This window comes from Amyelois transitella, chromosome 4 (genome assembly GCF_032362555.1).
Source record: "Amyelois transitella isolate CPQ chromosome 4, ilAmyTran1.1, whole genome shotgun sequence".
In the NCBI taxonomy this organism is placed as follows: domain Eukaryota; kingdom Metazoa; phylum Arthropoda; class Insecta; order Lepidoptera; family Pyralidae; genus Amyelois; species Amyelois transitella.
The window spans coordinates 4,209,732-4,223,894 of record NC_083507.1 but is presented as its reverse complement, the minus strand read 5'-3'; the positions used below and the strand labels follow the sequence as shown (position 1 = coordinate 4,223,894).

The window sequence follows — 14,163 nt, the reverse complement described above, 5'->3', positions numbered from 1 at the left end:
GAATTGAAAGTTTTAAGTGAATAATTCGTAAAATATATGTATAAACATGAATAAAACTATCCGGAACAGTGGAAGAAAGATGTGAACTTCACGAGATTCATATATCTGATTTACTTAAAGCAAACTGAATAATTATTGAAATATTTTAACAAAACATTTATGAAGTTTGTTTTATGGCCTATTTATATTATATCTACATATTTTTTCCTATTATATTATAAATAAATTTTGTATCCTTCCACTTGTTTTATTTTACTGATCTCCGGAATACAAAGTGCCATTGTGTAACAGTGTTACTCATTGGGAAAACGATAGTTGCAATGTGTACCACTGCTACACAACGGGAATTTTTTTCCCATTGAGCAGTATTACAGATCGGGGTGTGAGTGTGACTGAATGAGAACATACCCGGCCGCGTTCGGCGACGACAATCGCGAGTTGCGTTCGTGATAGAAGACCGCAGCGCTCGTAAAATGCAAATATTGTACCTAGGTCTAAATAATTAGGTTGTAAGTTTACAATTTGTTAGGTACATTTTATTTTATTCAATGCTTAAAAATTATGGTATGGCGACGACGCTATACGCCATCATAGAGAAATCGCTTCTGTTAAATTGGTAGTCTGGTAGTGAACATGTTGGAATGGTAATTTTGTCTTAGATTTATTTTATTAAAAGCTTGTTGAAATTGAAAAATTATTATTTATAATAAACTAGCTGTGCCCGCGACTTCGTCCGCGTGGAATAGTAATTTTGGGCATCATTGAAGCCCTCAAGGATAAATAATATCCCCGTTTTATGTATATATATATGTATACGAGACAAATTACACAGATTGAGTTAGCCTCGAAGTAAGTTCGAGACTTGTGTTACGAGATACTATCTCAACGATACTATACATACATAAAATCACGCCTCTTTCCCGGAGGGGTAGGCAGAGACTATATTTTTTAATAAATAGGCCAATCAGAGAGAAAGTTCGTTTCTCATCATGCCCTGGCCGGGATTCGAACCCGGGACCTCCGGTGACATAGACAAGCGCACTACCGCTGCGCCACAGAGGCCGTCAAGTCATCATTTTAATCACATTTTCCATTATTTCTTCGCTCCTAATAGTTGCAGAGAATTTTTCAATTCGAACCAGCAGTTCCTGAGATTAGCGCGTTCAAACAAACAAACTCTTCAGCTATATAATATTAGTATAGATAAAGAAGGAAACTTCTGCCCTTTCTTTATGCCAATCCCTCATACTCCCTCTCCTTGGCTATGCTGACACGTGCTTCTTGGATGCTACCGAGGAGCACCTTAATAATAGGCAGCGATCACATATTTCCACTTGTTTCGGGTGCTCTTGACCTTTTGCTAGAACGTCTCCGATTTGATCAAGGTTCGTTCGTCTAGGCCTTCCCACTCCAGCAGTCACATTTCCTCTGTATATTTACTTAGTCAACCTGTTTTCATTCATCCTCTCATGACCAAACCATTTAAGCATTCCCTTTTCTATTCCTGTCACTTACATATATCTTCTTTCACATCACAACATTCCCTTATCACGCTGTTTCTTCACCTGTTACTCTATTATACAACTATCATACTCTTAGCGTTCTCATTTCCACCGCGTTGAATTCATCAAAATATGGATTTAAACGTTTACAGAAGTTCTGTATCAGATTCATTTTTGGCCTCAAGTAGTATGATCACTTAGAGTTTCGCAGTCAACTGGCTGCCCATTCGTCTGCGTAGAAATATGAGAATAATTTGTCTTCTTTTCAATATTCTCTATATTTATAATACCTCTGATCTGCGCAACCAACCACTTCACGTTCGCTTATCCTGTCAATAAAACATGCAGGTCCCATCGTAGAACCATGCCAACTCCCAATCCATCGTACGGCCACTTCAAGTCCACTGACGCTATTATGTAGATGGTGGTCCACATTGCCTCCCAAGTGACTATAACACTATCCCAATTATAAAAATTAATTACCTCTCCAAGCTTTTCTAATTTGGTATCTAGTGCATCACAATATTTTTATTCGAATATTAAAGATACTCCGTTCCATCCTCCATTGTCGTCCCTTACCGATGCGTTAAATAGACAGCATTGTCCACTTGCTATAGTCCCTGCATGAATGAAGCGAAAGAATCTACTTTCGCTGTCACTTACGCTACATATGCGTAAAAACGTAGTGGTTATCTCTTTGGATAAGTACAGGTGCTTTCACATTATGTAAGAACGGTTTGTTCCCATTCAGTCACACTCCGATCTGTAACACTGTTACTCAATGGGAAAAAAATTCCCGTTGTGTAGCAGTGGTACACATTGCAACTATCGTTTTCCCAATGAGTAACACTGTTACACAGTGGCACTTTTTATTCCCGATCAGTAACACTTGCGAAGGTTAAATAAGACAAGCGGAAAGATATTTTTTTGATTTTAACCCTTCAGCTGCGGCGGCTATACGCAAACTGCGCACCTCGTCTGCGGCGTTCAAGCGCCGCGGCGGACGGGCGCGCAGTGTCTTAGATTTTGTTGTATATCTGTATATAATTATTTGGGACCTACCCAAAAATTTATTTTTTTTTAAAGATATATAAATGAAGAATCATATGCAATAAATTTTGATGCGAAAAAACACTTGCGTTTATTATATTTAGGTCACTGAATTCAAAACTTACCGAAAAATTATCCATTGTAAATATTTTACTGATTTTGCAATTTACATCTTTCATATATTCTGTTTTTGTTTACTATTCCACAAAGTCCAATAATTGAGGAATTTAATGGTGCCAAAAAGTTATTATGTCCCAAGTAAAATTCTCTAAAATCGTCTTCACAAATAATCCAGTAAGAATCACGATTTCGCCATTTTGCAACTTCTACAACGCAAACTTTATACTTCTATTACCATGAAAATATTGAAATGTAGATTTATTTGAGGCATTGTAATCGTAAATAATGTATTTGGCTTCACAAAACAACAAGTAAAATGTATCTAAATGTCTTAAAATAGTATATTTCTACTAAAAACTGAAAACTTACCTAGAAAACTATCATTTTTTCAATTGGCTCGTTCATTCACTTACATTTGTCTTTGCTCAACTGTAAGGGCAGTGTGGCAAACACGAAAAATTGTAGTTTCGTTTTTATATCAGACATATATAGCTTGCCTAGAGAAAATGAGCGAAAAACCATAGCCAAAAACTAGAAAAATGTATGTCTGTGTGCGTGACTTGTTTGCCTTGCTTGTCTGCTGATGGCCGTATCTGGACAAAATGGCGGCATGTGGTTAACGCCTAACTGCTGATGGCCGTATCCGTCCACTGTCAATGTTTGTCTAACTGCTTTAGGTCGGATCTGGGCATATCTACAGGATGTTTGTTTTTAGTTGTGCACGTTAGTAATTTGGAAAAGAGTGTCTTGTAAAAATAAAAATAAAATGTTGATTAAAATGTTTCTTTTATTGGAATACAAAAATGTACAATGTTTATTGGTTTCCACTACTCTAAACCTATTCAATTCATAGTACATACTAGTAATTATTTTTACCAATGATTCATAGTACATACTAGGAATTATTTTTACCAATGAAAAAATAAAAATAAAATTACAATTTTGTAAAAATAATTACTGAACTGTTTTTGATAAGTTTTTTTTTTCAATAAATCTATAATGATAAGAACTATGTAATATATAAAGACTTATTGAAAAAAAATACTTTCATCAAAATCGGTTCAGTAATTTTTGAGATAGGGAATAGTGTTGAAGTCGGTTGTTTTGTAAAAAAAAATACTTATTTTTAATGAATTATGAATTCAAATTAAACAAAAAAATTTTGCGTAGGAATCGAAATTTTAGATTCCCATCATTTCACTTTACTGATAACAACAACGTTTTAAAAGGGTGTTATTTAAACAGTCTGCAGAATATTCATATGCAAAAAAGTTTACACAAATTCAGAAGCGCAAGTGAAGAATAGGATAACAGAAGAATAGGCACCAAACTGCACTGCAGCAGTGTCTCTAAATGACGTCAACTTAAATTTTAAACAAAGCATGTTTGGACTCAAAACACGCATGCGTTCGATCGAGCTCAAGCCGACTGTAACCAAACTCAAACGTTTATTCAGAAAATAGGCCTTTGTAGGCACTTTTTTACGTCAAATTACATGTAAAAATTATCGATTTAGATAAATTAAATAGATATGTATTCAAAACTCAAATTTAAAATTATTAATTCTTTCAAAGCTAAAGACTACTAGCGCTTCGTAACCGACCACTGCAAGAGAAGAAACGCCGAAAGAAACTCTTTTCAACAGTATTGGTCGCCTACTCGCCTGAAGGGCTTTGAATTTTTTTTTTTTTTATTTTATTTGTATATTCATTCTATGTATCTTATAACCCGTAGACCAAACCAGTGCAGTCCTAAGAAAGAAGGGATCAAAGAGAAAAAAGTATTTTTAAACAATAATCCTAATATTAATATTTAAAAATAAAATAATGTATACATAAATAGATAAACACCCAAGATCAGAAGTCAATATGAAAAAGATAATTTACCAACTTGACCTGACTGGGGATCGAACCCGAGACCTGGAAGTAGCAGTCTGGTGTGTTGACTACTACATCACACATTTTATATAAATATATAACTAATATAAATAAATAGATAATATTTAATTATATATTTTATATATATGTAACTACAGAAGTAATTTACAAACTATAGATTTTCTAAAGTATGATACTCAAGCCAACATTGGCCAACACAAATATACACCGTGCAATGACTGCACGCGATGTTACATTTTTGCCTGCATCTAACACAACGTCCCCTCTTAAATTTATCTTGTTTTTTGGTTCGCTCCTCGGTCACCTCATTATGAACAGGGAAATGATTAAAATCCCTGTTCAGCCTGCTACAGGTGGGGATGGGGACCTGGCGCGAACGTGAGGAGACGTTTTGTCCGAATTCTAAGCAGAGCTCTTCAGCAAGCTTGAAACGAAATTGGCGGTGAGTCATTTTTTTATGCTGGCCAATGTTAGCACAATATATAATATATGCATTTAAAATAGATATATTTAAAAGACGTCTAAAAACTTTAATATACCATTTGATTCCCCTCTTTCTTTCTAATAAATACATGCTTAGCTTTTGATCTTTGAGATCGACGCCTCCCATGTATTTATTATATTCATGGACCACGACTGGTTTGGAGCAGGGTTGGCCAGCCCTGTGCCCTGGAGCCATATCTGTTTTGTGGTAAGTAGATACAGTGGTGACAAGCTTCACATCTTTCCATGCTATGACGGATACATCACCACAGTGTCTACTTACCACACTACCCCTAGCCATCCTTTTATCCTGCAAATTTTGGATTTCTACGGGCGTGTCTTTTCGGCGACGGTTCAGAGTACCGACTACGTCAGTTTTATGTTTTTTTAGAAATTGGGTCAGAGGAACAGAATTATAAAAATTGTCCATGAACAGGGTATATCCCTTGCCTAAATAGTTCTTGAAAAGCTCAAGGACTATTTTGGCAGTGGATGTAGTAAACCCGTAAACCGTTTCTGCAGTTGTCGTGCCTTTGCCGGCATACAAAATTAAATTTACTACGTATCCAGTTACGGCCTCACAGAGTTCATAACTTTTGATACCGAATCGAGCTGCTTTGGAACGAATGCATTGTTTCCAGCTTAAATGACCCTTCCAAAGCAGCAACGATTCGTCTATCGATACTTCTCTGTGAGGCACGTAAATGGACTGGAATTTTTTATTTAAATAATCTATAATAGGTTTTATTTTAGCTATTTTCTTATCACGCCCCTGTACATGTATGTTGTTGTTATCAGTAAAGTGCAAAAATTTTAAGAGCATTACGTAATGATCCCTTGACATCAGTTTTCGAAACTCCGGCATACCCATCACACCCGTCATCCAATATTCCTCTAACCTACTTCTTACACATATTGACATAAATATCATCACACCTATAAGCCTATATAGTTCGGAAACCGAAGTTTCCACCCAGTCGTTCATGCGAGATTTACTTGGCATGGAGTCTCCGGTTTCAAAGAAACCGGTTATTGTTTCCCAAGCGTAATGATTCGTTTCGTGGACAATAGAATCCATCAGAGGCTGGTCCCAAATTTGAGTAAACAAGCCTAAAGGACTTGTTCCCTCAATTTTAGGACCAGCTTCTTCGTTGAAGTCCTCCCTGACCCCTCTAAATTCGTTAAAATCAGATGACCAAGTCAATGGCTCCTCACTAACTTCATCTTCAATAAAATCGTCATCTGATTCCAACATCTGCTGTAACTGATCGAGAGTCAATTCTTCCTCGGCATCCTCATCACTTCCAGAGTCGATGGCTAATTCTTCAGCCAGCTCAGGATCCAGTATGTCTTCATCCTATTAAAAAAACCAAACCCTAAACCACATGCAAGCATACACACAAACATAACAAAAGCGGGTATTGTTAGAGATGCCAACCACAATATTTTTATAAAAAGGAATAATTAGTGTATCCCAACGATGAACAGGAATAGAGATTCCTGTTCATTTTTATTCAATTAACTTTCAATATATTCATGCCATATTGCCAATTTCGCTGAATTACGTTATTGAGCATACACCAAACACCTTTATATCAATGAAGTTACAATACATTCATACCGCATTGCCAATTTTAGCAGAATTGTGTTATTGAAGCACAAACCAAACACCCTTAGTTACATTACCTTAGTTACTGGATGGACTAGATTTCTATCAGATAGTCCGGTGCACGATGAGAGCGGCAATAAATAAAAATCCCTTTCTCAATGCAAGTAATTTATACTTTCAAAGAGTGTTATGAAAATGAAACTTACAGGTTCTCGGCCAAAAAGATTACGCGGCTGACCTTTCGTACGTTCCTCTGGTACCTAAAAAATAATTATTTTGTAAATAACATTGCATGTTGTGATAATAGGTAATATTTTGTTTCGATAATCCTTACAATAGACATCAATAAGTGAGCAATAAGTTAGTATACATCTCGACATATTATTATCTTGGTAGTTAAAAAAAAGTTGAACATCTACTAAAGTTATCAAAAAAAAGAAAACCATTCTTACAGCAGCTACTTTTTCGCCGCCATGGACCAACTCATCCACGATCTCTATGGCTTCGCCTTCCACAGATAAATTTTGGGGCCGCCAAGGCTGTAATAAAATATACGAAATAATCAGTTTTTGTTTTTAAAGTAAAAGGGAAAGTTAACAAAACTGGAAAATAACATACTCTAATCCTCCCTGATCCAGATGTCTCCAAGACTACATCTCTGCCCCGAATAAGGGATCCCTGAGGAGTTCTAGTCACCTCCAAGCCGACAAACATGCTTCTGGAAGTACTTGGGGTTTGGGGTTCCATTTTAATCTGTCAATAAAATAAAATTATTAGCATGTATTCAAACCAGACATCGATGTCATCAGAAAGTGCTCACGGAGACAAAACTAACGAGCTAAAACACAGCGCGATACGAGTTACCGGAGCGTAGATCCTGTATACCACCTTCCGACTGCATCATCAGACCCTCGATGTCACTTCATCAGAAAGTGCTCACGGAGACAAAACTAACGAGCTAAAACACAGCGCGATACGAGTTACCGGAGCATAGATCCTGTATACTGTATACCACCTTCCGACTGCATCATCAGACCCTCGATGTCACTTCATCAGAAAGTGCTCACGGAGACAAAACTAACGAGCTAAAACACAGCGCGATACGAGTTACCGGAGCGTAGATCCTGTATACTGTATACCACCTTCCGACTGCATCATCAGACCCTCGATGTCACTTCATCAGAAAGTGCTCACTGAGACAAAACTGACGAGCTAAAACACAGCGCGATACGAGTTACCGGAGCGTAGATCCTGTATACCACCTTCCGACTGCATCATCAGACCCTCGATGTCACTTCATCAGAAAGTGCTCACGGAGACAAAACTAACGAGCTAAAACACAGCGCGATACGAGTTACCGGAGCATAGATCCTGTATACCACCTTCCGACTGCATCATCAGACCCTCGATGTCACTTCATCAGAAAGTGCTCACTGAGACAAAACTGACGAGCTAAAACACAGCGCGATACGAGTTACCGGAGCGTAGATCCTGTATACCACCTTCCGACTGCATCATCAGACCCTCGATGTCACTTCATCAGAAAGTGCTCACGGAGACAAAACTAACGAGCTAAAACACAGCGCGATACGAGTTACCGGAGCGTAGATCCTGTATACCATCTCCCAACTATCATGACATCATGTCATCAAAACCAAACGACATTTTGACTAAAACCAATAAAATAAATTTCGTAGATTTAGTTTCAATCAATGAATAAATCACAGAGGCTTTTGAAAGCATGCTGTATATTAGCGTCGCGATACAATACACAGACAGTGTACGACACAAGTAAGATGGCGGACATAGTGCGTATGTGTGCGTGTAACGGATTCTCAGTCTTGAAAAATATAAGATATTTACAAAATCCATGTATTTATTGTAAAAAAGTTAGTGTATTTCAATAGTATAATAAATTTACTATCTAAAACCAATTATATCCATTACAGAGGTATTGGATATAATGCATAAACTAACACGAAAGAAATATGTAACACACTCCATCTACTTTTGAAAAAGCTAAAATCCTTCTTTTTTTACTAAATCTATAAACTTTTACACGTAATTGCTTCGAAAGTAACTATATAATAACGAAATAAAAACATTTACATACCTGTTTGTAATTACAGCCAAAAAAGACGAGTTTTCTCACACGTTCTTCAGTCACTTTGCAACACAACGAAGTCACAATTTGAAATGACTTGGTTAGCTAAATGAACGGATGAAATTCATATTTGACAGTTGTCTATGACGGCTTCATTCGTTAGAAATACATTTCAAATAATAAAACACCTTATTTCTTGTTATTAGATATTATATTTGTGTAAAAACTACGACGAGTGCATTTGGACGGATCCGGAACAAAGCATTCCTAGTACATGCCCGGATACGGCCTAAAGCTTACGAAGGGTTAATTGCTTTGATTGATTGTGATTTTTTTTTTATTGTTGTCTATTTTTTGTTGATTGTTTTGAAAGTTTAATTTTAGTAAGTACATTAAAATAGGAGATGATAAATAAGACTGGTTATGATACCATGAAAGTAGTTTTTAAATCATTATTCTTATAATGTTGTTTATTTAATATACACAGACTTTGCTTTGAAGCAGTGAACAAATTGAATTATTTATTTCGGTACTTTTTTAGAACAACTGACGAACAAAACATATGAATAGTTTGTTTCATTGTCTATTTATATTCTATCTACATATTTTTTCCTATTACACTCTTATTCTGTTACTTATTATAAATAAATTTTGAATTCTTCCGCTTACTTCATTTAACTTTCGCAAGTATAACTGATCGGGAATACAAAGTGCCACTGTGTAACAGTGTTACTTATTGGGAAAACGATAGTTGCAATGTGTACCACTGCTACACAACTGGATTTTTTTTTCCATTGAGTAACAGTGTTACAGATCGGGGTGTGACTGAATGGGAACAAACCGTAAGAACCTGTATTTCTCGCCCTATATTCTAAGCAAGCCCGTTGGCTTGTTTTGAATAAGGCCCACTATAAATCACATTAATTATTTGATACTAACACTATGTACCCCTTAGAGCCCTCGTGATATTTGAGCGAAGACCCGCGTGGTTTTTTTAGCAAAAAAAATAAATTGCCTGTTCTTTCACAGAGTCAACTCTCTCGTAGCATAACAGACAGACAGTATTACTTTCGCATTTATATCATTACCCATCCTATTAAATATTATCATAACCGTGTTCCGCATTTTTAACAATCCTTATAATCAATTATAACTTCTGTAGTATATGTATAATATTAGCAGCAACCAAACTTAATTTCATCCAAATAGGGTCAATAGTTTTTATCATAGGTTTTTATGTATTGATTTGCTTTTTTGGATATTAAAACAAGAAAGAATTCATCAAAATATGGCTTTTATTGTTTAAAAAAGCCACTAAGCTTCGGCTTGCGCCTGCAACCTCTTGATGAAGGACTCCTTCTTCTGCTTGATCCTGTTCTTTCTCTCAGCCAGTGTAAGCTTGCGCTTATTCCAGCGTTTTTGTTTAGCAGGGTCCTTCTTCTCATCCCTCTTCTTGTGAGATGGATCTGCGCGGATGGCTTCATGGGCTTTCTTGTAGAGACCTTCAATCTAGAAAACAAATGAGAATTATGTAATGTACCATTTTACAATAAAATAGTTTTATTTTCTTCACACTTTCATATTACATACAACTAGAAATGTCTTTATCGCTTGCAGGGTAGACAGAGCTAACAGTCTTGAAAAGACTGATAGGCTACATTCAGCTTTAAAGCTTGATGATAGAATTAAATTCTTCACACTTTCTTTTTCAAATTTGAATAAAACTGTAGCAAATAAAAGTAATCTTAAAATCTACTGAGATGGTGAAAAAATGTTTTATATGCTGATTATGTAGTCCAATGTCGACACTGTTTCATCACAAAGTTGGAACAGTAATTTGCTTGGACGTTACAAGAAATATATACATATATAATATATAAACATACTGCATCAGCTGCTACACCAAACTTGATATATTTGCCAAATTGCCGCTTGAAAGAATCATCATCCTCTTGTTCCAAGTTCCTCATATATTCTGCTATGTGTAGACCAAAGATATGTGACCTGATAAACGAAACATATTGTTAGTACATATTTGCGATTCTGACAAGTAGGTATAAGTTTTAGAGAAAGAAAACAAAATGTAAGCAAAATTGGTTAAAAAAAAAGGTTTTTTTTTTTCGACAACCAGTAACCCTGCAATTTTATATTGCTCCAATAGGGCTGCCTCATTACTAGAGGTGCTAGTAATAAGTGGATGAATGGAGCCTAAATATGTGTGAAAAATATACCAACCTGTGTACTTCAGCATTGAATTTCTTTGCTTCAGCATCATAACCTGGGAACCTTTTGATTGAGTGGGGAACATTGAGACCACCGTCAACAGCACCTTTCATGGCACCGAACACTCTTGCGCCAGTTGTGGTACGTGCTAAACCAACATCCAAGTAACATCTAAAATAACAACAATTAAATATTATAGAAAATATAATACCTTTATCATATAAGATGGATTTATTGCACATGTGATTTTATTTCAGTTGATTACAATACAACATACATTTATAGCATTGTACTTGCCTTCAGTCCGCCCGTAATCATTTCATCATTAAATCTACAAAACAATCATTGAAATAATGAAATTCCTACAAGGAATATGTCCCCCATTGTATATTATTGTTTTCCAGCCTGTTTTCTGTCACTTTGTTGGGCTATCCAAACACAACAGTTTTTTTTTTTTTGGTACATTATTATTTCTGCAGTTTTAATACAGAAGCAACATTAAAAAGTAAACAAAAACAGACAAGCAACCAATTTGTTTATGCTGCATGGGAGAGAATGGGAAAGAGAAGGAACACACCAATTATTCAAAATATCAGAGCTTTGGTTATTGCCTACTCATTATTTTATGTGCAAGTTCAGCAAGTTATTGAATTTACAGAAACATGGACATAAAATAATAGAATAACTTAAAAATTCTTCACTGACACTGATAGAAGTGTTACTGATTGTCACTGTTGTGTGCAGATAGGCCTTAGAGCGAATAGTCTTTTAGTCACACAGATAGTTTTATAGTTATAGTTTATATTGATTAGTGTACAATAATTAAGTTTATACAAACAAACAATCATTACCTGAATGCACCTGGGCCATTGTCTACTGGTTCTACATTGTATTCATCACCAGTGACGTCAGTCTGGCCAATGTACAAGGAGTCAAGGCCCAGCCTCTGAAGAAGACGGCGTGCCAACAACAAGCCAGTACAGTAAGCAGCGGCATAGTTTGTCAGTCCAACCTTGAAATTACACAAACACCTTGAATCATTGTAAACACTAACATATAATTAAATAAATAATATTATAAAGTTAAAATCAGTATTGAACATATTAGCCACATTTTCTGTGATTGTACGTCAACTTCAGACCGCCCGTTCAAAATCATCATTTGATTTATTTGTTATCCATTGCTTTATGTTCAAACCATTTCATTTAGTTTGTGGCCTACACAATCATAAAATGCATGAAACATGTGTAAGCATTAATAATATTCCTAATGACCAAAATTAAATGAAGTATACCTACATACCTTGATGCCATATTTGGGCAACTCATGAGAGTAAGCAGCGCACACAATGTGGTCTCCCTCTATGCGAGAGTAGGCAACCTGGCAGGTCACATCCTTATTGGAGAGACGGACAATCAGGCGGTACTTGGGCGTGTTGTACTTGTTTTTGTCCTAAAATGGAAGCTGTCATTTAATTTAATACACTAAACATCTAATAATAAAATAATTAAATTGTCATAATGTGGCTGTTAAGATTATTATAGAGATTTATTCAGGGTGTTTAACATCAGCTGATGACAACATAACACATAATTACCTGAACGATAAGACGTTTACGGGCATAGTAGTCGGTTTTGCCTTCACGACGCCTCTTGAATTTAACTTGGTATCTCTTGAAGTATTGTTTATTTTTCACGACTTTTACGAATCCCTGTAAAAGAGGTTATATATCAACCACCCTTATTATGTATATCAGCGAATGTAAGGTTTTTCGAAGACTGTAATCAGAGACACCTTTTAATCATATACGCCTAATTAGAAAACGTAACCAAACGAACAGCACAAGTAGAACACTGCACTGCAATTTAATTACATTTCTTCAGAGGCGTCAGATGACGCGCATGTGTCGGTAAATCATCATTTCGAGCTAGCTATTTCAAAGAAAACAAGAAAGAACCCAAACAGGAGCTTATAATTTGAGGTGCACAGGTTAAGAAATACATGTCATTTCACACAACATGTTCAAATTTATCAGAGATTATTAAAGTGATCACAAATCTATTTCTCTAATTAATCAAATATACACGTTAATTGCAGGCGCGGGTTTTAAACCTCACAAATATTTTCAATTTTGTATCTCACCATTTTATTAAATAACTGCGGCGGCGGTGCACAAATACGTACGCACAACACGCCTTAAAGAAAGAAGGAACAAGCAAGCAAGAGAAAAGGAAGGTTTTTTACTGATTGCGATTGGTTGGATTGTGTTTGACACTTCAGTTTTTGTCAGCTGTCACTGTCACTGTTACTGTCACTGCACTAACATGCGGTAGTCGGAAACGATTATACGCCGAGATTTTAGCATAAAATCTGCTTTGTTAGGGAAAAATGAGGAAACAATTAAATTTAAAAAAAAACCTTAGACGAATTAAAATTTCTTTAAATAAGTTAAAAATAATAGAAGCAACTCCACATACAAAATCTGTATCCTCAAGACCATCTTCAACTTTTACCAAGACGAAAGGTACCCTGTCCTTTTCCAGACTCTTAATGATTAAATAAAGGAAAATTTCAAAAAGATTGGTTCAGTAGATAACCCATGAAGTCGTACAAATAGTTGTCAATAGATCGTTATCACAATCAGCAAAGTTGTTGCTCGGCTGCAAAGTTGTGTAAACGAGTTCCACTATTAAACTATTACACTAATATACTACCCAAAAGCTTCATTTCCATGTGTGGTACCTATAGCTAGCTACATTTATAGCTAGGTCTGGGACGGCCTCAAATCGTCAGTCGCATTTAATTACATACGAGTGTATGGATTTAATAATGCAGTCTGTCCAAAAGTATCGGAAAGCGGAGGAAGACGGAGATGAGAGAGAGAGAATCCAGTCTGTCAGACCTAGGTTCGACGAAGTTAGTGGCACGCTTCACTGGCGTACATAGAGAAAACTGTGTCTTCGACTAAAAATTTAAACTCGAGGCAAAATTTGGCTTTTGTTGTTGATGTTTGATTTCCACGATGAAAAAAAAAAACCTATTAACCGATTCATTGCGGACGACGCCAATGAGCGTCATTGATGAAAAGAAATCAATGACGCTCATTGGCGTCATCCGCAATGAATCGGTTAATAATTTCAACTGTTGGCAATATTATTTAAATGTCATTTATGT

General features: G+C 35.9%; 3 protein-coding genes across 5 annotated transcripts in view; 1 reads left to right on the top strand and 2 right to left on the bottom strand.

The window, feature by feature from the left end:
• The window catches only part of LOC106129418 (1-acyl-sn-glycerol-3-phosphate acyltransferase alpha), a 31,311-nt gene that overhangs the window by 13,640 nt on the left and 3,508 nt on the right, over nucleotides 1–14,163 (top strand). The gene's annotated exons all lie outside the window — the stretch shown is intronic.
• On the bottom strand, nucleotides 4,279–9,072 carry LOC132904347 (piggyBac transposable element-derived protein 4-like). 3 transcript variants are annotated; one of them, XM_060954376.1, is made up of 4 exons: nucleotides 8,776–9,072; nucleotides 7,281–7,415; nucleotides 7,115–7,201; nucleotides 4,279–6,922 (listed from the first exon to the last, which is right to left on the bottom strand). In XM_060954376.1, the coding sequence occupies exon 4, from the start codon at nucleotides 6,306–6,308 to the stop codon at nucleotides 4,722–4,724; it is 1,587 nt and encodes a 528-aa protein (XP_060810359.1). In that variant the 5' UTR covers nucleotides 6,309–6,922; nucleotides 7,115–7,201; nucleotides 7,281–7,415; nucleotides 8,776–9,072; the 3' UTR covers nucleotides 4,279–4,721. The 3 variants fall into 3 exon arrangements, with proteins under 3 accessions (XP_060810359.1, XP_060810360.1, XP_060810358.1); XM_060954377.1 differs by lacking the exon at nucleotides 8,776–9,072 and having other exon boundaries at nucleotides 7,281–7,622; XM_060954375.1 differs by lacking the exon at nucleotides 8,776–9,072 and having other exon boundaries at nucleotides 7,281–7,620.
• On the bottom strand, nucleotides 10,044–13,282 carry LOC106129375 (large ribosomal subunit protein uL18). The gene is made up of 7 exons (XM_013327911.2): nucleotides 13,132–13,282; nucleotides 12,587–12,700; nucleotides 12,292–12,441; nucleotides 11,841–12,001; nucleotides 11,002–11,160; nucleotides 10,653–10,770; nucleotides 10,044–10,275 (listed from the first exon to the last, which is right to left on the bottom strand). Exons 1-7 carry the CDS (start codon nucleotides 13,132–13,134, stop codon nucleotides 10,081–10,083), a joined length of 900 nt encoding a protein of 299 aa, XP_013183365.1. The 5' UTR covers nucleotides 13,135–13,282; the 3' UTR covers nucleotides 10,044–10,080.

Coding starts and splice junctions, on each gene's coding strand:
- LOC132904347 (XM_060954376.1), bottom strand. CDS start 6,308: ATGTTGGAATCAGATGACGATTTTATTGAAGATGAAGTTAGTGAGGAG.
- LOC106129375 (XM_013327911.2), bottom strand. Junction 10,771..11,001: donor TTCAATGCTGAAGTACACAG/GTTGGTATATTT, acceptor TTCGTTTATCAG/GTCACATATCTTTGGTCTAC. Junction 10,276..10,652: donor TTGGTGTAGCAGCTGATGCA/GTATGTTTATAT, acceptor TTTGTTTTCTAG/ATTGAAGGTCTCTACAAGAA.